Source organism: Dryobates pubescens, chromosome 29 (assembly GCF_014839835.1).
Source record: "Dryobates pubescens isolate bDryPub1 chromosome 29, bDryPub1.pri, whole genome shotgun sequence".
Classification (NCBI taxonomy): domain Eukaryota; kingdom Metazoa; phylum Chordata; class Aves; order Piciformes; family Picidae; genus Dryobates; species Dryobates pubescens.
The window spans coordinates 997,184-1,019,937 of NC_071640.1; the positions used below are offsets into that span (position 1 = coordinate 997,184).

Genomic DNA, 22,754 nt, shown 5'->3' on the forward strand with positions numbered 1-22,754 from the left:
CTGCCCAGGCTGCTGCTTCTCCACCCCCCCCCCGGCTCCTGCCGCTCTTGGGCTGTGCTCCATGGAGGCTGTGGCTGAGCACTTGGATCCCAGCTCTGCCCAGCCTTAGCTGCCACCTCCTGAGGTTGGCTCCTGCAGTCCCCCCCGTGGCAGTCAGCCCATGGAGCAGCACAGCCAGCATGGGGAGCAGAGAGAGGAGCAGTGGGGCTCATCCACACACCCCACCCCCTTCCTCCTGGGCAGCTCACCCTGCCCTGGCTGCTGCCTTTCTCCAGGCCCTGTCTCAGAGCAGTCTCCACTGTGGGTCCCAGTCTGGCAGCTGGATCTGCTGCTGCAGAAGAGAGGGGGGTGGGATGTGGGAGAGAGGGGGGTGGGATACAGAAGTGATAGTGGTAAGGTGCTGCAGAGAGTGCTGGAATGCAGGAGGTGGTGGTGGGACAGGACTGTCCCAGCCCCAGCTCACTGCCAGGGGACAGGAAAAGGTGCAGAGGTTTCCCTGCTTCTCCAGTCCAAGTCCCCCCTCACTGCCTCCTGCTCTGCGTGCTCCAGGAGGATGCTGTAACTTGGGAAGCACCTCTGGCATCCAGCCTGGGCTGCAGACACCTCGGAGGTGAAGGAAAGCAAGCAGGGGCTGAGGTTGGTCCCCTCAGCCCAGCCTCCCCAGGACTCCCTGGGAGCACTCCACTGCTCCAAGGAGGTTGCTCACCCCCGGCCATCACGTCTGGTCACGGGCAGGAACCCTCCTGGGAGGTTGTTTTGCCCTCAGCATTTCCCAGCAGCTCAGCCAGGGCCCCAGGGTGCCAGGGCTGCCTCGGTGGGTGCTGCCTGGTGCCCCCGGCCCTGCTGGCCAAGCTGCAGCACCACAGAGGTGGCCAAGGAGCAGCCCCCAGGATTTGCCACAGCCAGGGTCCGTTTGGGGTCTCCTGAGCCCTGCCAAGCAGACGGATGCAGCCTGGAGCAGTCGGAGGCAGCAGGGAAGGTGATGCTTTTTCTTTCCTCCCCTGTTTGCTTTTGTGCTCTGTGACCCCTCGCAAAGATAAGCCTGGAACTGGTGCTTAAAAAGGGAAAAAAAAGGCAAGGAAAAAAAAGGCAAGAACGGGAGGGAGAGGAGAGGGAAGAGCACTCAGCATCTCCGCTCGCTCCGCGGCCTCCCGCAGAGTGAAATGGAGGCAAATAAAGCCCCGGAGCTCCTCTGCGAGCTGCGCAATCATCCGCCGGGTTCCGAGGGCCTGCGGCGCTGACGGGGAGGGTCACAGCTCCCCCACACCAAACCCCCCCTGCCCGGAGCTGCCAGGCACCCACCCAGGGGTCAGCACAGCTCAGGGGCACCCCAAACCCTCCCTGCTGTCCCTTAAAGGAAAGCAGGGACAGACAGAGAGAGATTTGGAGGGGGATAAGGATCCCTTCAGCTCCATCCTGGGGACAGCCTCTGTCCTTCTTTTTGTCCCTGGGGAGGTGGCAGCACGTCCTCCGTGCCACCCACCTCTGTGTGCCCTGTGTTGGAACAGGGAAGGGGGCTGCCCTAGACTGAGGGGTGCATCCATGGGGACCTCTTCTCGGTGCTCCAGGCCATCCAGGACCTCAAGCAGCGGGGCAGAGGTGCTGTGTGGGGTACAAAGGATGGGGTGGAGGCTCTGGGCGGAGGGGGGGGGTCCCACTCTGTGGAGGGGACAGGGGGAAGCAAACAACCCACTGAACTCCCCAGTCCAGGAGCATCATCCCCTCGTCCCCCCACGCCTCCCGCTCCGGCGCAGGTAACATTTGGGGACATTCCCATAAGCGAGCGCTGCCAACTGCGGCGGCGGCAGGGCCGGAGCCCCCTCTCCAGCTCCACTGTTTGCTTTGCAGCCTCCTTAGCCCCTATTGAGGCTTTTCAGCTCCGGCCCCTTCAGGGGGTTTAAGTAGGTAAAACCTGAGGAAGAGGCTATTTTCCTCCCTCCCTTTTGAGCCCTGCCTTGTGCCCAAAAGGCCCCCTTGTTTCACGCGTGCCAGTCACCTGGCTGGGCCCCCAGCCCCTTTCTCTCCCAGCCTCCCCTTTCTTTCTCCTTTCTCTCTTTTGACTTTTCCAGGAGCCCTCGCTCTCCAAACGAGCTTCAGATTGGATCCAGATTGAGGTCCCTTTGTCTTTCAAGGGTTGTACTAAGCTAATTAAATGTGATCCCAACAAATAAACGCAGATCTCCCCATTACATTCAGGCCTGCCTTTCAGGCAGCACCGGGCGGCCCCTCGCCCCCGCCCGCTGCGCACAGGGTCCCCCTCATTGAGTCCCGGCCATTGAAAACACTGCCAGGATTTCTTTTGTGCCGGGGGTCTCCGAGCCCTTTTTCCATCAGAAAAGACCCCCAAACAGCAGCTCGGCCTTTGTGAGTTTGCAAGCAAACGCCAAAGAAAAGCCCCCTGAATGCTTTAATAAATGACACATTTAGCAACTTCGGAGGCGCCTGGCTCCTGCGGCAGCCGCAGGGGTGCAATGATCCCTCCTGCCCCGGCTCCCCGGCACCCGCGGGGCTGCCATGATCCCTCCTGCCCGCTCCCCCCGCCATCCCCGCCTTCCCTCCGGCTCCCGGGGCACTTGCAGCCGGCGCGGAGGTGCGGGGGCTGCAGCCGGAGCAGCTGAGAGCCCCTGCCCGCAGCCCGGCTCCGGCCGCCGCTGCCCTTCCTTCCCGCGGCGCTCGGCGGGGCGCTCGGGGCAGGTGATGAGGTCGGACCGGCAGCGCCTCGCCGGCCTCGGGCTCCGGGGCGCCGGGCAGCGGGCGGGGGGCGGCCGGCAGCGCGGAGCTTTTCAACTCGGACCCCGCGCGTCCCTTCGCCTGGTATTAGCTCTGGCAAATCCCAATTCGCCTTTAATGACACACACACCACCGCGGGTCCGGGGGGGCTGCGCTGGACTTTTCTCAGCTCAACTAATATCTTTTTAATGACTTTGGGAGGGGGCAAAGCCCGGCTCTGCCCTAGAGCCTGGATTGCTCCAAACAGATGTTGGGGCAGAGGGAAGCGGGGGGGGGGGGGGGAAGGGGGGGGATGCTCTTCCCTGCCAGGGACTTTCTTCTCGAGTTCAAACGAGAAGGGAGCTTTCAATCACCGCTAAAAATGTATTTCTAGAACCCCACTGAACAATGGGCTCCTTTCTGCGCCCGGGGGGACTCGGCTGCGATCGCGTTTCTGCTGCCGGAGAGGAGAAACCTCCGTGTTCAGGGCAGGAAAACTCAGCTCCGCTCTTCCCGGAGCAGGTTGTTTCTTAGCGCCGCATCCCTCCTGCCTTCACCCCTCCCTCACAGACAAAAACCCCCACGAACAAACAAACAAACAAAAAATTTAAAATCAATAATTCGCAATAAGGCAGAAATGATATTAATTATTGTCATTATGCTGCGGCAGCAGCCGCGCCCGGGAGGATCTTTTCGGTCGCAGCGGGCAGTTTGCAGCGGTACAGAAACGAACGTCGGATGGCAGCGCCCGGCCGCGGCCCCGGCCCCAGTCCCGTTCCCAGCCCCGTCCCTCGGCGGCGGCCCCACAAGAGTTAAATTTTAAAGCAAATCAAATTCCCATTGGCCACTGTATATTATCTCAGCAGTCTTCATTTGATACCTCTTTAATACAGAAAGGAGCTTTTCAAACCCCTTTTCTCTCTTTTCTCCCCGCCACTCTTTAAGAGCAATAAATGTTCAACTGCAATAACTATAAATCAATCTCCGCTCTGTTCAAATCCTATTCATGGGAAGGGCTGGAAGAGGGGAGAGAGCTCCCCCCCTCCCCCCCGCCCCCCAAAAAGCAGCTGCTGGGCTCTAATCTCCTTTCTTGCACTGTCATTCACCCTCATTTTTCCTCCATCACCCCATCCCTGCAATCTTTTCTTGTTTTGCTTTTCTTTTCTCTCTTTGCTGCATTATGATCCCATGTCTCCCCTCATCAGACCCCAACCTTGTCCAGATCCTGACCATCCCCTTGTAGGCTGTGAAAGAAAAGAAGAGTCCATGGATGTCAAATTGGTCTCAAAAAGACCATGAAAGATTGATTTGCTCCACTTTTCTTCTGCCTGACATTATTTCTGAGGGTCCTGAATGGGAAACCAGAAAGTCTGGGACTGGAATAAAGATGTTCTCTCTGTAAGGGGGAGACGGGGGGGAAAAAATGCCCATTTACTCCTGGCCCATCAACCCTGCAAAACAGAGCAAAAGAAAAGAGGACTGTGGCTATTCAAAGTCAGACCAATATGTACACCTCCCAACAATATGCCAATATACTGAGGGCTTCTCTATTAACACCCATGAATATTAAAGTGCTCACTAAACGCTCAGAAGGAACTTTGGGAATATACACATGAAAATACGAGCGGCATTGTGCGGGGCTCAGAACAATGGGGCGGCGATAATGGCCCTTCTCTATTAACAGCCATGAATATTAAACTTGTTTCCTCTTAAATGTTAAAAAGGAGGGAGAGCTCCGATATTAAAAAAAAAAAAGAAGAAGAAGAAGAAGAAGAGAGAAACGAGAAGGAAGGGAGGGAGGGAAGGAGGGAGGGTGTGTGTGTGGGGTGGATACACCAAAGCACCTTCCGAGGAGCGGGGAAGAAGCTTTGGGAAACAGCTGGGGATATTTAAAACCACGCAGAAAATGGAAGGGTTTTGGTTGTGTGTTGCTTTGGGGTTTTTTTTCCCCCCCTACCTTTTTTTTTCCCCTACCTTTTTCCCTCCCTTCCCTACCTTTTTTTTTCTCCCTACCTTTTTTTTTCTCCCTACCTTTTTTTTCTCCCTACCTTTTTTCCTCCCTACCTTTTTTCCCCCTCCCCACCCTTTTTTTTTACCCCCCTACCTTTTTTTTTTCCCCTCCTACCTTTTTCCCCCCCTCCTTTCCCCCTCCCCTCCCCGCAGCCCCCTCCCCACCCCCGGCACTGAAGCCGCCAAGAGAGGTTTTAGAGCCTCTATTTTAATTTCGTCCCGGGATAACTTGAGGTTTGATATATTCCTTTGTATAAATAAACAAACAAACAAAAGCGACCCGAGGAGGATGTCAGAAGCTGTGCGGGGTGGAAGATTTCCACCTGATGCGTTTTCAAGGGGCAGAGCTGAAATATTCCCAACTGCCCCCGCGGCCAAAGTTAAGAAAATGAAGTAAAATAAGATAAAAATAACCCGAACCTTAAACCAAACTTCTGTTTTGTCTTGGGTTGGTTTGGTTTGGTTTGGTTTGGTTTGGTTTGGTTTGGTTTGGTTTGCGTGTTAAAAGCCTCCCGCAGCCTGCCAGGTTCGTAACCTCCTCCCTAGGGCAGCGCTGCCTCTCTCTCTCTCCGGGCAAACCTCCTCGGAACCTGCAGATTGGGGCTGATTCCTGACATTTGTGCCTCTTTCCTGCTCGGGTTAATGAAATATTTACCCCCGGGCTGTGCCATTATTTTCTGCAGGTGGTCCCTGCGCCGCCCGGCAGCCTCACCCTATAAAATACCCACCCGGGAGCGGGCTGGGGTCCCGGCTGCGCCTGGCTCCTTCTCCTAGAGCGGTTTGGACGCAGCGGGGCTGCCTGGGGGGCTTGGGGGACAAGAGCTGGCCTTAGCGCGCTGAAGGAATTTGGGGGCACCTCTTCCACCCCCCACCCTAGCCTTTTAGAGCCCCTCGTCCCCATGAAAATCAAAAGAACAAGGCTGAGGAGAGGGCTCTAAGCTCCGACACAGCAGGACTGGGTTTAAATCCAGGAAAGATTAACCCTTTGCTGAGCAGGCAAAGCTGCCGGCCCGGAGGGAAGGGAGCGTCGCGTTTGAGGGGATCGCTCCTGTGCCGCCTTCCTTGGGGACCGGGCTGGCTGCGGAGCTCGGAGGGCTCTGGCAGGGGAGGGTGGTCTTGGCACCGTGTCTGGCCGGCGGGATATTTTTGGCTGCGGATCCGGGGGTGCTGCGGTAGCAAAGACCCCAGAGATGGTGCAGCATCCCCCGGGGTGAGGATCTGGCCCGGGGGGACGCAGCAGGACGCAAGTGTCATTGCGGGGATGTAGAGGGGGATCCATTTCGCCACCCCCTTTGACTCGTGAGCGCAATTCCCGGCCTTTGCCTCTTTGGCCGGGGAAACGCAACGAGGATTCGGTGTTAGGGACCAGCTGGTCGAGCCTGGCCCTGTGCGCAAGCAGGGACCAGTCCCGGGCGCTCGTAGACCCTCCTCGGGGTTTGGTGGAGCAGCTCCGTCTCCTCCCGGTGCCTCCGGTACTGGCGCTCCGGGCCGGGGGTGCGGGAGGGCGGCTGGGAGCCGCGGCGGTTCGGCACCCTCGGAGGAAGCCCCGGTCGTTCCCCCGCGGCCTCGGGGACCAGACGCCGCCGTGCACCGGGGGCTGGAGGCGTCGGGGCCACCAAATTCGTTGTAAAGCTCAGCGGCCCCGGAGCTCCGCGTTTTAAGCCCAAAACGAGTGCGGGGAGTGGGGCTGTGCGGGACCGTGCCCGAAGGTGCGGCCTGTCCGTGGGGCACCGGCGGGGGCATTTCGTTGTGGTTTTTTCCTACCCTGGGCGGGGGCAGGTGCTTGAGTTTGGCTTAGCCCGGGCCGAGGGTGCGGGGGTCGGAGGCGGTGCGTGTGTCTGTGTGTGTAGGTGTGTGTATGTGTACATGTGCGTGTAGATGTGTGTATGTGCTCGCCGTGTCACTCCCTCCCTCCAACCACCCCACCCCCGGGGAGGGGAGGGAAGGAGGGGAAGGGGAGGGGGTTGTGGGGGGGGCTCCGACGGCTCGCCTGGCTCAGGCAGCCTCAGTCTCTCCGACAACGTCAGGGAAGGTCATTAATAACCAATTAGGAGGGTCAATGAAGCTCATATATAGCCGGGCGGGAGCCGCCGAGCCTTACGGAGCCCGGCCCGCCCGCCGCCGCCTCGCCCCCATGATGGGCTCGGTGCTCCCGGCCGAAGCCCTGGTGCTGAAGCCCGGGCTGAAGCCGCAGGGGTTGTCGCTGGCCGAGGTGATCACCTCCGACATCCTCCACAGCTTCCTCTACGGCCGCTGGAGAAACGTCCTGGGCGAGCAGCTCTTCGAGGAGAAGAGCAGCCCCAAGACCGCCTTCACGGCAGAGGTCCTGGCTCAGTCCTTCTCCGGAGGTGAGTGGCAGAACCGGACACCCCCCAGACTCTCCCCGACACCCTGGACCCTCACATCGAGCCCAGGGCCGGGTCCCCGGTGCCCGGCGCGAGCTGCGGCCGCCGGTGCCCCGCTCTCCCCAGGCGTGTAATAGCAGTTGACTGGGGAAGAAGGGGCTTTAAATTCATTTGGTTAACTTGGGCTTGACCTGAGAAAGTTCCCACTTAAACCGCGGGCTGAGGAGGGGGCCGGGGGTGGGGGGGGCCGGGGTCGCCCCGCATTCACACAATATCTTTTCTCTCGGGCCGGCATCGCCGGGGCGTCCCGGCTCCCTTTTCCCCCTCTCGGATTTCTGTTCCTCTCTTAATTTACCATGAAGGCTAATTCCATTTCCATTCACGATATGTCAACCATCTCATCTCCCCATTTTGTAAGAGGAATTCCTGGGCCCTTTTAAACAAGCCCTTGCCCCATTCAGGCACAATGTAGCGCTACAGCATTCCTAAAGGACTAATGAATTTAGAATTAGCAATTTCTTTCTAGTTGAGTTTAATGAATGCAGATCACTTTAACAGCATGACAAATTGCTGGATGGGCCGAAATAGACACCATTTAACCTCCTTTCTCAGCCCCGCTCCCTCGCCCAGCCCGGGCTGCTTTTCCCAGGTACCTGCTCAATGCCCCCGGGGGGGACCTTGTACCGCTTTGTAGGAGCTCGGTTGGGCGTTTAAAAGGCTCAGTCCCGGGATTTGGGGAGGGGAAGCGGGGGGAAGGGGGGTCCCCGCTGCTCTCTCCCTCCTGCCCGGGCACCCCGGTCCTTCCCCCGTGGAGCGGGGTGGTGGTGGGGTGGAAGGCGGAGGGTGCCTTTTGCGAGCCCTGTGCCCACCCGCAGAGGTGCAGAAGTTGTCCAGCCTGGTGCTGCCGTCGGAGGTGATCATCGCCCAGAGCTCCATCCCCGGGGAAGGGCTCGGCATCTTCTCCAAGACCTGGATCAAGGCTGGCACGGAGATGGGACCGTTCACGGGCAGGGTCATCTCCCCGGAGCATGTGGACCTGTGCAAGAACAACAACCTCATGTGGGAGGTAACGACGCCCCTCGCCCTCCCCGTACCCCCAGTCCCGGCTGGCCCGGGGTGCTGGGGCCGGGGGCTCTGTCCTGTGCGTTTGTGCCCGCGGGCACCCGTGCCGTGCCTCAGTTTCTCTGTTCGCACAAAGATTTGGCTTCTTCCGGGGCAGGCGGGGTGAGGAGACCCTCGAGGTCAGCCCCCGGGGTGCAGCCTGCTCTCGGAGGGGCCTCCAAAAAGCCGCTGCTCATGTCCCATGCAGCAGGATCACAGCTGCCCTGCACGGGGGTGGAACCTCCCCCTTTGTCCCAGCTCCGGTGTGGCTAACCCCGAGTGGAGCTGTGGCTTTTGGGGGGGGGTCTGAGCTGCCAGGACACCCCACATTAGTGCTCAGCTAGCAGAGCTTTTCCTCAGGCTTTTTGTGTGTCCCTGAGTGTCAGACTCACACTCTGGAACTATTATCACAATTTCATGACTAACAAACTCCTTTCACCTCTCCTGCCATCCTGAAAAGCATCTTGCCCCGGGGCCAGCGCCGCCGGGCGCCTTCCCTCTCCCCCCGGGGATGTCCTCTCCCTACAGCCAGCTGCAGGAAGGCTGGAGAGCCCCTTCGGGGCCCAGCTGCTGGTGAGGCTCTGCTGAGAAGGAAACTGAGGCAGGGAGCTGCCGGGTGGGCATGAGCCAGCTGTGCCCACCCAGCGACAGCAGAGCAGCCTTCTGCGCCCCCGCTGCAGGCACACGGCCCAGAACCAGGCGCAGGAAGGGTTTGGGCAGCTCCTAGCTGCCGGCAGAGTCTCGGACCTGGAGCCACCCCGGCTGCGAGCTCGTCCCCAGTCAGGGACCTTATCCCCGAGGCAGGAGGTGTTCGTTGTGGGCAGCGTCTCTAGCAGCTGCTCCCTCCCCCACCCAGGTCTTCAACGAGGATGGCACAGTGAGGTACTTCATCGATGCCAGCCAGGAGGACCACCGCAGCTGGATGACCTACATCAAATGTGCACGGAACGAGCAGGAGCAGAACCTGGAGGTGGTCCAGATCGGGAACAGCATCTTCTACAAGGCCATCGAGGTAAGCAGGGCCAGGAGCAGAGGGCTGGGACCCCCAACCCCACAGACCCTTCCCTGTGCTTTGGGCTGGTGCTGGGGTGGCAGCTTTGCTGTCCCTGGCACCCAGACCTGCTGGGACAGGTGGCTGCCGCCGCAGTGCTCATTGAGCAGGCCTCAGGCAGCACCAGAGGGCTCTTCTCCCCTCTGCCCTGTTTTGGTGGGCATCATGGGGTGGGTTCTGCTGCCTGGGCTTAGTGTGGGGTGCAAAGCATGAGCAGAGCTGCAGCCCTGGCCCAGGAGGAGCTTTGGGCAGCAGCAGGGCTTTGGTGCTCTGAAAATTGGGAAATGTTGTGCATCTCTGTAGCAGAGGAAAGCCTGGGGGGAGGGTGGGGTGGGGGGGGGGTGGTTCTGTGAAGCCAAGGTGCTGAGAACAGGCTGTGCCTGACTCTGGCAGAGGGTCGTGAGTGGCTCTGGCTGGAAAAGGATCATGAGAGGAGGGTCTTGGCTATAGGAGCCAGGCAAGGAGCTGGGCAGGGAGTGGTGCTGGTGCAGCTGTGCCTCAAGCTTTCCACAGCAGGGCTATGAGGAAGGGACTCATCCTGACCAGCTCATCTGTGTGCTCCTGTGTGAAGCAGTGCTGGGTGCTGGCCCGGTGCAGGTGCTGGGTCCCAGGGACGTCCCTGGGCACAGGCTGCTGGGCTGTGGGGTGAAGGCTGGAGGTACCCTCAGCTGCCCCTGGGAGATGCTGGGATGGAGGTCGGTGCCCAGCTCCCTGGCAGTGGGTTTGCTGTGTGTGTACAAGTCAGGCAGTGCCGGTGGTGTGGCACAGGGGACCAGCCCTGCCTGTGTGCAGTGTCCCCACCAGCACATGCTGCTGCAGCTGGAGGAAGGTGGTGGCCTGGGCAGGTGGCCCTGGGCAGGTGTTGGTTTAGAGTCGTGTGAGGAGACCTCTCCCACCCCGTGCCAGGGGCACTGCCCCTCTCTCGGGTCCAGTCTCTCACAATCCGGGGTGCAGGGTCCCTGGCAGCTGGGTGAGGCTCTTAGCTGGGGAAGAGAAGTGCCCTGCTGGTTCGGTGGGCAAGGGCAGCTCCTGGATCTATCCAGGCTCCTCTGCTGGCTTGCAGAGGAGCAGACGCTGGAATGTTCCATGGCACAGGACCATGGCCCAATCCTGCGTGGAGCCAGCGCCGGGGCTGGGTGTGGGACTGCCGCAGTGGGATGGGACAGGCGAGTGGGAGGGGAAGGGGAGGGCAGCTCTGCTCTCCCGCTGCGGGAGACTCCTGGGTGCCTCCCGGGGCTCCGCTGCCTTTCCCCGGGCAGCACCGCAAGAGCCCTGAGCGCTTCTGTGCCGCTGTCCCCAGCCTGGACACCCCCCTGCAGGCTTCAGCTGTACCCAGACCCGCAGCTCCCGGGAGCAGCTGTGCCTGCGGTGACAGCAGCTTAATTGCTCTTTATTACTGCTCTTAAATTATGCAAAGAAGTAAAACCCTCCCAGGTAGCCGCGGTTTAATCAGCAATAGAGGAGTCTTCCTCACAGCTTGTGTGTGCAGGGCTGGTGCTGGGGAGGTGTGGAGGTCTCCTGCAGTCGTGGTAGAGCCACAGGCTTGCTCCCAGGGCTGCAGCAGTGAGTGCCAGAGCAGGATGAGTTTAATTCCCTCTGCACAAGCAACGGCATTGAGATGTTGGGAGTGCCAAAGAGGTGGCAGTGAGGCTGCAGGGTGGCTGCTGTCACTCTCTCCTGTGCTCCCTGGGCACGGTGGGCACCTGGCTGTGCTCCCGCTGCCACTGCACCGGTGCGGATCTCTCCGTGCCAGGGGGAGCAGAAGGAGCTCTCTGTGAGAGGAGTTGGGTCACAGCCAGACAGGGCAGGGGAAGGATCTGCCCATGGGGACACACAGAGTCCAAACCCAAGGCCTGGCTCAGACTCCCTGGGGTTTGTGCACCCAACCCAAAGGAGAAGCAGGAGAGGAGTTTCCTTGTGTGGTTCCCTCTGCTCCTTAACCCCAAGTGCAGTCACAGGCACAGGAATGCTGCACCTCAGAGCTGAAGCAGCTCGCCCCTGGCTGCTGACCTCTCCTGCCCTGTCACCTCCCTCACCCCAGGCCCTGGATGGGCAGCTCAGCACCAGCCAAGGGCAGCTGGGGCAGGACACAGGGACCGCAGCCTGAGCGTAGCCGTGCCCACCCTCAGCAGCACACCTTTGTGCCTGGGCACTGCCACCCTCCATCCCCTACCTGGGAGTCTCACACCTCCTGCCCCACCTCCCCCAGCCCCCTGCCTCCCTTCCACAGCCCTCTGCCCCATGCCTGCTGCATGCCCTCTGTGGTGGGTCCCAGGAGTATCTTCCAGAGCCTTGCCACCCTTGCAGCGAAGAGTTGCTGCCTAAGATCCAACCTAAACCTATTCTCATTTGGAGAGGGGAAAGAAGCCACAGCACTGAGAAGCAGCACCAGCTGGGGATGCTAAATGCTGTTGGCTTCCCAAGTCCCTGCTTTGCAGCCTCAGTGAGGTCTTTCCACTTCAAAACACAAAGTCCAAATCCCCACTGCGTTCAGGGGCTTCATGTGAGGCCCCTTTCCAGTGCCCATCTGATCCCAGCTGTGATCTGTGCTTCCTTCTCCTGGGCTGCTCTGGGGACAGAAAGGGAGAGGTTGACTTCCTCACTTCTTCATGAGATTTCTAACCCTAGGGACTGGAAAGGGCAGACTCTGTGCATTTTATTAGCAAGTGCTGTAGTTATTGGTGTTATCTGAGCCCCTGGCAGAGCCTCCATCCTCCCTGGCAGAGCCTCCATCCTCCCTGGCAGAGCCTCCATCCTCCCTGCTGCAGCAGCTGTGCCGATGGAGGCTCCAACGGCGTTCCCTCGGCAGTGCAGGAACAGCAGGGGAACAAGGGGAGGAGAAGTGGCATCAAACTGGGGATGCAGGAGTGTGGGAGGCCCTTCCCTGGCCCTGTGCCTCTTCCTGGGCTCTGCAGGCACCATGGGTTTGGTGTGGGACACGGGCAGCACCTTGCACCCACCCCATGCCCGCTGGTAGCAGCGGCTGAGCTCTGCCACCCCTGGGCTCACCAACCCTTTGCTGGGGCATCTGCACCTCCTGCTGCTCACATAACCCTCAGAGGGCTGGGGTGGGAGATGCTGTCCGTGTCCTACAGCAGCAGGGGGCTGATGGGCTCTGTCCCGAGCTGGAACACTCTGCAGGGGCTCTGTGTCGTGGCTCCCTGCTTTGGTCTCTGTCACTTGTGCCGTGCTGCAGTTTATGGATCCCTGAGTGGTTTATTTCTCTGTGTGCCACCAAGTCTTTGTCTCCCTGAGCTGCAGGGACCTCTGGGTCCTCCATCCTGGGGAGCCCAGCTCTGTCTCTCTGCTCTGCAGCCTGTCACATTGTTTGTGGCCCAGCCTGTGGGAGACCCCAGTGCAGGTTTGCGCTGGGGGTGCAGGGTGCTGAGCCGTGCCAGCACCTCTAGTGCTGCAGCCTCAGCCCTGCTGTGCCTGCCCAGGGCTGCTGGGGGCAGTTGGCAGGTCCCAGATGGCAGCAGGGTCTCACAGGAGGTGGGACATGGCCAGGGCAGGGCTGAAGTGACCTGCTGAAGGGGCACAGATGCCGCTCATCCCCTCTCCCAACACCTCCATCTGTATTTCTCTCTTTCTAGATGATTCCTCCAGACCAAGAGCTGCTGGTCTGGTATGGGAACTCCCACAACACCTTCCTGGGCATCCCAGGCGTGCCAGGGCTGGAAGAGGAGCAGAAGAAGAACAAACATGGTAGGTAACATGGGGAACAGCCATGGGTGCAGCATCCCTGCCCTGAGGCCATGGAGTGGGCACTGGGCAGGGACGTCCCAGGGGCTGTGTCAGATGCCTCAACTCTCTGGGGACAAATACAGGAACTATGAGACAGATCCATACGGTTTGAGCAGGTCACCAGGAATCTGGGAGGTGGCCTCCATGCCAGCTTGCCCATGACTGTTGCTGGTATGGTGCCCAGTAGCTGTTGCCTGGCCCAGGAGGGCAGGGAGGAGCAGGGCAGGGGGGGAAAGGCAGCCCTGATGCAGTGGGAGCTGTGGGGTGGATGCAGCTCCTGCCTCCCCACGCTGCATTTGGCAGATCTGTCCCCACATCACCACTGTAGGAGGTTTGTCTCTCCCTGGGCTTCAGCTCTCTGCTTGCCTTGGTGGTTCTCTTAAGTTCTTTTCTAAGGGCAGGCAGCAGAGCTCCAAGACCCAGACACCACCTGTGCTCTCCAGGCCCTCTCCCTGGTCAGAGAGAGCCAGGCTGGAGCCCAGCAGAGCAGCAGGAGAAGCTGGGACCAGCGCAGGGACAATGTGCTGCTGCAGAGCCCAGGGCAGGGGGGCTGAGGGCTCCTGTGCTCATCCCTCCCAGCTCTGCTGGCAGCCCAGGAAAGGGAAAAGTGCCTTTTGTGCACACCTAGAGGGCAGACAGCTGGTCTCGAGTGTTGCCCCTCACTCCCCGGCTCTGTCCCTATCCCACAGCCCTCGGTACCAGCCTGCGACCCTGCCCTGCCAGGCTGGGGAACCTCTGCTCCTGGGCATCCTCTGCGGGTGAGCAGCCAGCGAGGGGGCAGGGGGTGGTTATTTAGGGCAGTCACCACCTTTGGGGGGGTCAAGAAGGGGGTCAGATGCCATGCTGGAGGGAGGGCAGCACCCAACGTTGTACCCAGAGAGGTTGTGGAGCCTCCTCCTCGGGAGACTTCCCAAACGCACCTGGATGCGTTCCTGGGTGACCCTGGCTTGGCCGGGGGGAGGAGGGGGGTTGGACTCGATCTCCGGGGGGGTGTCCCTTCCGAGCCCTTTACCGTTCCCTCATCCCCAGAGGATTTCCACGGGGTGGAGAGCGGGGCCAGCACGACGGGGCGGATGCGCTGCGTCATCTGCCACCGGGGCTTCAACTCCCGCAGCAACCTGCGCTCGCACATGCGGATCCACACGCTGGACAAGCCTTTCGTCTGCCGCTTCTGCAACCGCCGCTTCAGCCAGTCCTCCACGCTGCGCAACCACGTCCGCCTGCACACGGGCGAGCGCCCCTACAAGTGCCAGGTTTGCCAAAGTGCCTACTCGCAGCTGGCCGGGCTGCGGGCGCACCAGAAGAGCGCCCGGCACCGGCCCCCCAACGCCTCCCTGCAGGCTCACTCGCCCGCCCTGCCCGTGCCCCATCCTGCCTCCCTCGCCCACCACATCCCCACCATGGTGCTGTGAAGGCCCTGGCGCGGCGCGGACAGCGAGGACCGGCGCCGAGACGTGCGGTGACCCGGGGGGAGCTGGCCCCTGGCGGAGGCGGCAGGGACGTTTGGTGTGCTGAAGAGAGGCGGGAGGTGCTGGTTTGTGTGGGGAGCATCGCTGCTTGCGCGGGGTGTGGAGGCTGTTTGGGAAGTGAGGGGACCCCACCCCCCCCCTTCCCCAGCTCTGCAGGCTGCTGGTGCACCCCTGGTGTGTGGGATCGGCGTAGGGTGGGCTGCCGGTCCCGGGGGTTGCCGGAGGGAGAGGGCTGAAGGGACGCAGTGGCACCTCCGGGGGCAGACTCGGCGCATGGGTGAGTCGCATCTGGGGCTTACAGACAGTTTGATCAGGGATAAAAAGGCTCTGCCCCCTCCTCATCTGCTCCAGTGGGTGTCCAGCAGACACAGGTGCCGTGCTGAGAGGCTGGCACGGCCCCGTTGCAGCCACCCCATTCGTGCCAGGGGTACCCTTGGCCCCGGCGCTGCCTTCCAAGGGACACATTTCCCACCTTAGGAGCCCTGATTTAGCAAACGGCCAAATTTTCACCCCAAACCCCTCTTGCCTGCCCTCCTCCAGCCCGAGCCGCGGGCTGGGGTTTACCAGACACCTCCAAGCGGTGCCGTGGGCAGAGGGGACAGAGCCGGGGGCATGGCGTGCCAGCTGGAGATGCCCATCCGCAGGCTGGTTTCGCGGAGGACCCTGCGCTCTGCCGGGCTCTGCCTGCTCCAGCGCCGGGAGCATCGCTCCCCGCAGAGCGGGAGGGACCATTCTGGCTGCTGCTGCCCTCTGGGGACAGAGAACCTCTGTCCCTCACCATCTCTGTCCCCAAGGACAACCCTAAGCGCCCTCTGGAGTCCTTCCACACGCGAGAGGAGGGCTGTGTACCATAGAGCTTAAAGAAGCAAAAGAGAAGGCATTCTAATATTAATTATAAGTCTAAGATGTATAAAATCCTCACAAACTGCGTTTTACTTCCAGGAAGGGGGTGGGGATGGGGGGGTGGGGTGGAAAGAGGGGAAGGAAAACAAATAATAATTAATTAAATAAAAAGCCACCAACTGTCACTTTAACTTTGTAAATATTTATGTAAACATTATTTACAGAACTTTGATATTCTATATTATTTGATTGTATATGGACACGGTGTAAATACCTTTGTACCTCTCTCTTGTATTCTAAATAAAAAGAAAAGAGAAGATGAGCTGGAGCATTTATCATCCAGAAGCTGGAGAGAAGGGAGAGCTTTATTCCTCCGTCTGTGTGCTGGAGGGGCTGGGCTGAGGTGGAAAAGGAGCTGCAGCATCGTTTGTGGGACCAAATAGTGCAGCTGGGGAGAGGGGAGGTCAGCTCTGGGGCTAAAACAAAGCTCTTTGGCAGGGGGGGAGGTGGAGGGCTGGGTGCAGGAGAGGGTGGTGGGTTGGTTTTTCCCTCCTGTCCCCGTGTGTGCAAGTCTCTCTTTGAAGCAACAGCTGTTGATATCTTCTGATATATTCATGAACTAATGGCCAGGTTTCAGCTGTGCTGGGCTACAGGTGCAAATCTTGCTTGAAAGCAAAGCATTTGGTCCCATGGAAGTAAATTATGTGCTGAAGGGCAGCGCTGGCTGCTCCTGCCTTGGGATTTTCTCAGCAGGGCTGGAGAACCTGTTTGAATTAAATGAATATAATAATAAGTAAGTAAGAACTCCGCACAAAGAGACGATTCCCAGGGGCAGGGGTGAACTCCTGGTTGCTGAGAGCTGTTCCAGCCCTACGGATTGCTGTCCTGGCGTGTGCCCTCCTGCAGCCCCCAGCTGCGGGCTGGCTGTGGCCAGCACCGGGTGACCTCCCCCAGCCCACCCAGCTCCCCATGCTCCACTGGTGGGGCTGTGGGGGCAGCTCCAGGGCCCTGCTGCTCCCCTTGTTAGAGGCTTAAAGGATTGTCTTCAGAACACGGGGGGACAACCTGCCTGTGCACGCAGGCACCCCTAGAAATGGGGGTGCTGCTTTCCTCCAGGGCAAGCATCCCCGTTAGCTGCAGCGCTGCCCTTCAGCTGGGGGTGGCCCCGCTAAAGCGGGGTCCTGGGAGGCCCAGGCTGGGCCCACGGGGGTCTGGTGCTGCCGTGGTGCAGCAGGGCTGGCTCCCAGGGACTGGCCCCGCCTGCGGGGGTCGCTTTCCCTGCTCAGACCGAGCGGCTGCAGCCACCCTGCCCTCACTAAACATGGCTCCCGGCCCACTTCACTGCCAGGAACCAAAATGGCTGCCCCGACACCTCACCGCTGCCCTCACTCAACATGGCGGCGCCTGAGCGTCAGGCGCACTCTCGCCAGCAGTTAACATGGCGGGCGGAAGGCGCCTGTGGATGCGGTCGCCGCCACCGCGCCGCTCGCACTCAAGATGGCGGCGGTCAGCATGCGGCTGCCGGTGGCCCGCAAACCGGCGAGGCCGAGCGCACCCCGGGGCGGCGAGAAGAACCTGGTGGCTCCGGGGGACACCATCACCACGGACACGGGCTACATGAGGTGAGGGCAGGGGCGGAAGGGAGGCGGCGCAGGGGGTCGTGGTCCGGCCGGCTTCCGGCTCTCTTCAGGCGGCCGCTCGCTCCCCGCAGGGGCCACGGCACCTACCTGGAGGAGGAGAAGCTGATCGCCTCGGTGGCCGGCGTTGTGGAGAGGGTGAACAAGCTGGTGTGTGTCAAAGCGCTGAAGACCAGGTGAGCGTGGCGGCCTCCTCCTCCTCGCAGCGAGTGGTGGAGCCTGGGGTGGTGGAAGCCTGATGGCTCCTTCTGTACCCCGCTCCCAGGTACAACGGCGAGGTCGGCGACATCGTGGTGGGGAGGATCACGGAGGTAAGGCTCCGTTTGTCCCGGTGCGGCGCGGAGGAGCGGGGTGGCTGCTGGGCGGTGCAGTCTCGGTGTGACCGGGAGCACGTCCGAGGTTCTGGTGCTCGGCCTCCGTGCGGAGGGGATGGGACTGGAGGTGTCAGGCTCGGGTGGCTGCAGGGCCCCCGCTCTGCCGAGGGGCTTCTCTCCAGCCTTGGAGTGTACCTCAAGAGGTTGTTTTTCTCCTCCAGGTTCAGCAGAAGCGATGGAAAGTGGAAACAAATTCCAGGCTCGACTCAGTCCTGTTGCTGTCATCTATGAATTTACCTGGTGGGGAACTGGTGAGTGTGGACCACGCAGAGCAGCACCAGAGCCCTCTTGTCCTCAGCTTCCATGGCAGAAGATGAGGCACTGGGAAGCTTCAGAGCCCTTCCCATGATTAGCAGCAGGGTCAGTGGTGGGGTTGGTGGGTGGGTCTGTGGCACTCTGATGTCTTCGACTGTCAGCACCACTTGGACATAAAGATGTTGGTGAGCTGAAGGTGGGCTAGGCAGCCTGGTCCCTTCCAACCCAACCCATTCTGTGAATCATCATCATCATAGAACAGGTTGGGTGGAAGGGACCTTAATTAAAGATCATCCAGTTCCAGCCCCCTGCCATGTGCTGGAACACTTCCTACTGGAGCAGCTTGCTCAAGGACTCATCCAGCCTGCCTTTGGACACTTCCAGGCTGGGAGCCTCCACAGCTTCCCTGGGCAGCCTGAGAATCCAGCTTCTTCTAGTTCGAAGCTATCACCTCTCACCCTGTCACTCTCTGCCTTTCAAGCTTTCCTGTAGCCCCTTTCAAATCCTGGGAGGCTGCTCTAAAGTCTTCCTGGAGCCTTCTCTTCTCCAGGCTGAGCTCCAGCTCTCCCAGCCTGCCTTCATGGCTGAGCTGCTCCATTCTGTGATTCTCCTCTGGTGACCTTGGTGTTTTGCAAGGCATCTCAAGGTGCCCCTGCAATGGAGGCACTGCTGCTGTTTTCTCACTCTGAGCTGCACCTAACTTTTCCTGCCTGATGCATTGTAGAGAAGGAGATCAGCAGAAGATGAGCTTGCAATGAGGGACTACCTGCAGGAAGGGGACCTCATCAGTGTATCCTTCCAGTGCTTGCACTCAGAAGAGCACAGGGGCCTGGGGAGAGCAGGCAGAGCTCGGCCATCCTGGCTGGCAGGGAGAGCTCTCTGTGAGCAGCCAGCCATGTGCTGGCACTGGGCAGCAGTGGGCACATTCTTTCCTTAAGTGGCACTGCCAGGCAGAGGTCCAGTCTGTGTTCTCTGACGGAGCTGTCTCGCTGCACACCCGGAGTCTGAAGTACGGCAAGGTGAGTTGGTCAGCAGCACTGGGCCTGATTCTGCTCCAGCTGGTGGCATAAGGCTCTCTGGAGGGGTTTTGAGGACAAAAGCCATGGAGCAGAGCAGGTGTGCAGGGGAGGAGAAGCTCACCCCCTCCATGGGAGCACCAAGAGGGAGCTGCCCTGTGAGCTGCTTTCCTTGCCCAGTTACAGGGGAGTCCTGATTCAACCTTCATCGCTCATCTTCCGCAGGCCAGTGCCCCTGTGACTGGTTCCTGTCTCCAGGGCTCTATTTTAGGCTTTGCACAGCTGGTTTTGTGCATGGAAAGAAGGCAAAGGGCTGGTGGAGCACAGGCTGCAGTTTGGGATTATCAGAGCAAGGGAATTAGCACTGAAAAGATGAAAGCCAAAGTGTGCTGCTTGCACAAAGGGTGAAGGACAGTGACTGGATTAAGAGGGGAAGTGTTCTGCTAAATTGGGCCTCCCCCCTGCTCCTTTTTCTGCAGGGCTGGGTGATGTGTGGTTATTATTAACAGTCCTGCTAAGCACTTGAGTACTCTTCATCTTCAAAGGGCTGCACAGGCATGAGCTAATCCTCCCAGCACTGCCAGAGGCAGCAGGGTTTGTGGTCACTGTCTCACAGGAAAAGTTGTTAAGGCTGCCTGGTTGCTGGCCCAGGAGGGGAGAGCGAGGCAGTGACTGATGGTGCCCACGGTGGCTCACGCCGAGCCCTGTGGTCTCCAGCTGGGCCAGGGTGTGCTCGTCCAGGTCTCGCCCTCCCTTGTGAAGCGCCAGAAGACTCACTTCCACGACCTGCCCTGTGGTGCCTCTGTGATCCTGGGCAACAATGGCTTCATCTGGATCTACCCAACCGCAGAGCAGAAGGATGAAGAGGCCGGGGGCTTCACCACCAACTTGGAGGTGAGGGGCGGGGGAAGATGAACCTTCTCCTGCCAGCCACGGCTTGTTACTCTGCACGGTCAGAGGCACGTGAGCAGCCTGGGGCTTTCCAGACTTGCTGCTGGGCTCATGGCAAAGCTTTTTCATGCTGGGCTTGTGTTACTTCCCTGTGCATTCATCTCTCTTCCTCTGCCCCTCCTCAGCCGGTTCCCCTGTCTGACCGGGAGGTGATCTCGCGGCTGCGCAACTGCGTCGTGGCTCTGGTCACGGAGAAGCTGATGCTGTTTGACACCAGCATCCTGTACTGCTATGAAGCATCCCTCCCTCATCAGGTACAGAACTGCATCCCACCCCGTGAGGAGGGGAGGGAAGGGCCCCATCCATTGCTGCTGCAGTTGGTGAGCCAGGTGGTGGGGCTGCTGCTTGGCTTTCCAGTGTCCTGCAGGAGGTGACAAGATGAACTCCTCCCCTTCTGCACAAGTGGCCTTGCACGGTTTCAGGGGTGGTTTGAAGGGGTTTGCCTCTGGAAAAGTCCCAGCTATGCCTACAGGAAGATAGTTCCCAGATTGGGGATGGTGTGAGGGCAGAGTGCACTTTGAGAACAAAGGCAACTCCAAGTGCCAGGCACTGTACAGACCCCAGCCCTCTGCCCTGCACTGCTGGAGGACTCCCTCCGTTTGGCCTCTTGCTGTACAGCTTCTCTGGTTTCCTGCCAGCTCAATCACTGTCAGCTCTCTTCTCCTGAATGAGATCTGAATTGTCTTCTGCTTTCATTCACTGTGGCAGTGAAAGATCCCAGTGGATCCCAGCCTGCTCAGCTAGATGGAATGATTCTGTTTAAGTCCTCTCTCCCCTTCCCACGTGCTGCTGTGTCCCTCAGGAGAGCTGAGGACCTCAGTAGCATCTCCTTTGATTTCTCACAGTCCCTGTACAAATTGCTGGCTGGCAAAGCTGACTTTGCCTTGGACCCTCTGCTGTGATCATCTTGAGTCACCACAATCCTCTGAACTCCCTTGCTGCTCACTGTGGGGTGCTAGGGACCTTGTCCCCACAGTGTGCAACGCTGCTAGCTGCATTTTGGTGCCAGTGTTCCTTTTCTTTCCACTCCAGATCAAGGACATTCTCAAACCAGAGGTGATGGAGGAGATCGTTCTGGAAACCCGACAGAGGCTGCTGGATGTGGAGGGATAGGGCCAGAAGCAGTCCTCTGAAGTCCCAGCATGGCAGCTTTTGATTCTCAGTGTTACCTTTTCTTCCAGTGTTCTGGTCCCTAACATCCATTCCACACTTCAGAAGCCACCAAAATTCCCCATTCTAACTCCTAGGATCCCTCCTGGGCCCTTGCAGGACAATAGCATTCAGTAGGCCTTAAGAGCAACAAACAGCCTTTGAGTGCAGCAGCCTCAACAGTTGGTTCCTGCCCTTTATGAAGGTGCAGAGGCAACTGGGACACTTCTCTTAGCAGCTGTTGCTGTGTCTGGTGCCCCTGAACTTTGTGCAGAACACTGGGGAGCAGGGGATGTCTTTTGTGATCTCTCTCTGTCCCCAGAGGCTTTTCCTTGCCTGCCAGTCAGGCCTCTGGGTCTTTCCCTCCTGCAGGTCACAGTTGCAAGGCTTTAAGAGGACAGAGGTAACCACACTCTTGTTACCCACATTTTGGGTCTGGCTGTTGATGTTTTCAGAGTCTTAATGGTAGGAGATTGGATGTGGGCTGATGTGGCTGTCTCCAGGGGCCACGGGTGAGCTGTGTGCATCCTGCTGGTCCCCTTGGGGCTTTTTATGCCTGATGTGGGGAGCTCCTCCTCTGAGGAGGCTCCAGGGTTGTTTCCTGTTAAAGATTTTACATGTCAATAAATGTTTGGAACAGATCAGCCAGTCAGCAGTGTGCTCCATTAGCTTGGCTTTCTCCAGGATGAACTGGGGCTGGCTTGAGAGCTGGGGCTGGCTCAGGATTCCTGGTGCCAGGACACTCAGAGTGGTTGCAGTGTCCCCTTACCTCCTCTTCAGCTGGTGCTCCTCATCCCAGTCAAGCAGGGCTTGACCTTCCTGTGTCAGCAGACCTCATGCAGCAGTGAGTCACACAGCAGCTGTGCTGGGAGGTGCCCAGTATGACACTGGTGAGGGCCCTCAGGGCAGTGGTTAGAGCTGGGGGTGCTGAGTCGCTCTTCTGTGTGCAGAAGGGCTGAGGGAGTTTCCTTGGAGCATCCTCTGAGCCCTGCTGGAGCTTCCAGATTTCTCTTTCTTGTGTTTGTGTCCTCCTGGAGCTGCTTGCACGACACTGCTGTGATTCTGCAGGAGGGTGACAGAGCAAAATGTCCCCAAATCTACCTCCAGCCTTGCAGAGTCTCTTGCTTGCCCCAGGCAAAAGGACAAGTTCTTGGCTCCATCTTTTGCAGGGAACTGGAGCTCAGCTCTGCCTGCACAGAGCACTAGGTGGCAGCTCCTGCTCGTGGCTCTGGTGCTTTCCTCTCCCGGCAGCTCTGCCTCCTTGCCCTGCCAGACAGCAACTGGATGTCTGCCACCGGTGCTGCCCCCCAAATACTGGAGCAGTATGGAGCTCAGGGGCTGAGGACAGGCAGGGACATGGCAAATCCCTTCTGCTGTGGCACCACTCAAACTTCTGCCTCTGTAAATTAGCACTTAGCTTGCTGCAGGTATTTCATCATAGAGTCACAGAATGGTTTGGGTTGGAAAGGACCTTAGAGACCATCCAGTTCCAACCCCATGCCAGGGGCAGGGACACCTCCCACTAGCCCAGCTTGCTCAAGGCCTCATCCAGCCTGGCCTTGAACACCTCCAGGGAGGGGGCATTGAGAGCTGGGTCATGCTCATAGGTCCCAGGCATGAGCTGTCAGACCTGCAAGGTGAGGCAGTGCCAGGTTCCCATAACACAGCTCTTGGGAAGAGGCTGCAGGAGGCTGTGAGAGCTGCACAGCTCAGCTCTTACATTTCCTGCCCTCTCCCTTTTCATTCCCCCCCCTTTCCCTCTTGTCTTCTCTCCACAGCAGTCTTTAACCATGCTCTATTTCCAGGCTTCTTAAGCTGTCCCTCTCTCCCCACTGGGAACCTTTTTGGACTATTTATGCTCAACAAGTGAGCATCCAACCTGAAAAAGCAATGAGCTCAGGATCTGGACTGCTCCAGCTGTGAGCTTCCTGCTTGCTGCAGCACTCCTGATCCTTTGGCCTCGGGGCTGTGTCAAACTGGGGCAGTTTGTGCCTCCTCAGTCCCCTGGCACTTCTGGTTTTCAGCCCGAGGAGCCCAGCAGCAGCTGCAAGGTTTGGTGGTGGATCTTTGCTGCTGTGGGGGGCTGTGGAGGCCCTGGAG

At 59.3% G+C, this 22,754-nt stretch overlaps 2 protein-coding genes across 2 annotated transcripts; both read left to right on the top strand.

Annotated features, from left to right (window-relative positions):
- The first annotated feature begins 6,853 nt into the window (after window positions 1–6,853).
- On the top strand, window positions 6,854–14,372 carry PRDM12 (PR/SET domain 12). Its single transcript, XM_054174264.1, has 5 exons — window positions 6,854–7,067; window positions 7,940–8,130; window positions 9,022–9,177; window positions 12,810–12,921; window positions 13,990–14,372. The coding sequence occupies exons 1-5, from the start codon at window positions 6,854–6,856 to the stop codon at window positions 14,370–14,372; spliced, it is 1,056 nt and encodes a 351-aa protein (XP_054030239.1).
- A 2,367-nt stretch (window positions 14,373–16,739) lies between these two features.
- Window positions 16,740–21,016, top strand: EXOSC2 (exosome component 2). Its single transcript, XM_054174443.1, has 9 exons — window positions 16,740–16,894; window positions 16,984–17,085; window positions 17,175–17,220; window positions 17,445–17,534; window positions 18,263–18,328; window positions 18,489–18,557; window positions 19,272–19,448; window positions 19,631–19,759; window positions 20,538–21,016. Exons 1-9 carry the CDS (start codon window positions 16,770–16,772, stop codon window positions 20,616–20,618), a joined length of 885 nt encoding a protein of 294 aa, XP_054030418.1. The 5' UTR covers window positions 16,740–16,769; the 3' UTR covers window positions 20,619–21,016.
- Window positions 21,017–22,754: the final 1,738 nt, after the last annotated feature.

Excerpts from the sequence above, each read along its gene's own strand:
- EXOSC2 (XM_054174443.1), top strand. The coding sequence starts at position 16,770 with ATGGCGGCGGTCAGCATGCGGCTGCCGGTGGCCCGCAAACCGGCGAGG. Across the intron at positions 17,535-18,262 it reads ATTTACCTGGTGGGGAACTG|AGAAGGAGATCAGCAGAAGA; the intron begins GTGAGTGTGGAC and ends GATGCATTGTAG. Across the intron at positions 18,558-19,271 it reads GGAGTCTGAAGTACGGCAAG|CTGGGCCAGGGTGTGCTCGT; the intron begins GTGAGTTGGTCA and ends TGTGGTCTCCAG.
- PRDM12 (XM_054174264.1), top strand. The coding sequence starts at position 6,854 with ATGATGGGCTCGGTGCTCCCGGCCGAAGCCCTGGTGCTGAAGCCCGGG. Across the intron at positions 7,068-7,939 it reads GGCTCAGTCCTTCTCCGGAG|AGGTGCAGAAGTTGTCCAGC; the intron begins GTGAGTGGCAGA and ends GCCCACCCGCAG. Across the intron at positions 8,131-9,021 it reads ACAACAACCTCATGTGGGAG|GTCTTCAACGAGGATGGCAC; the intron begins GTAACGACGCCC and ends TCCCCCACCCAG.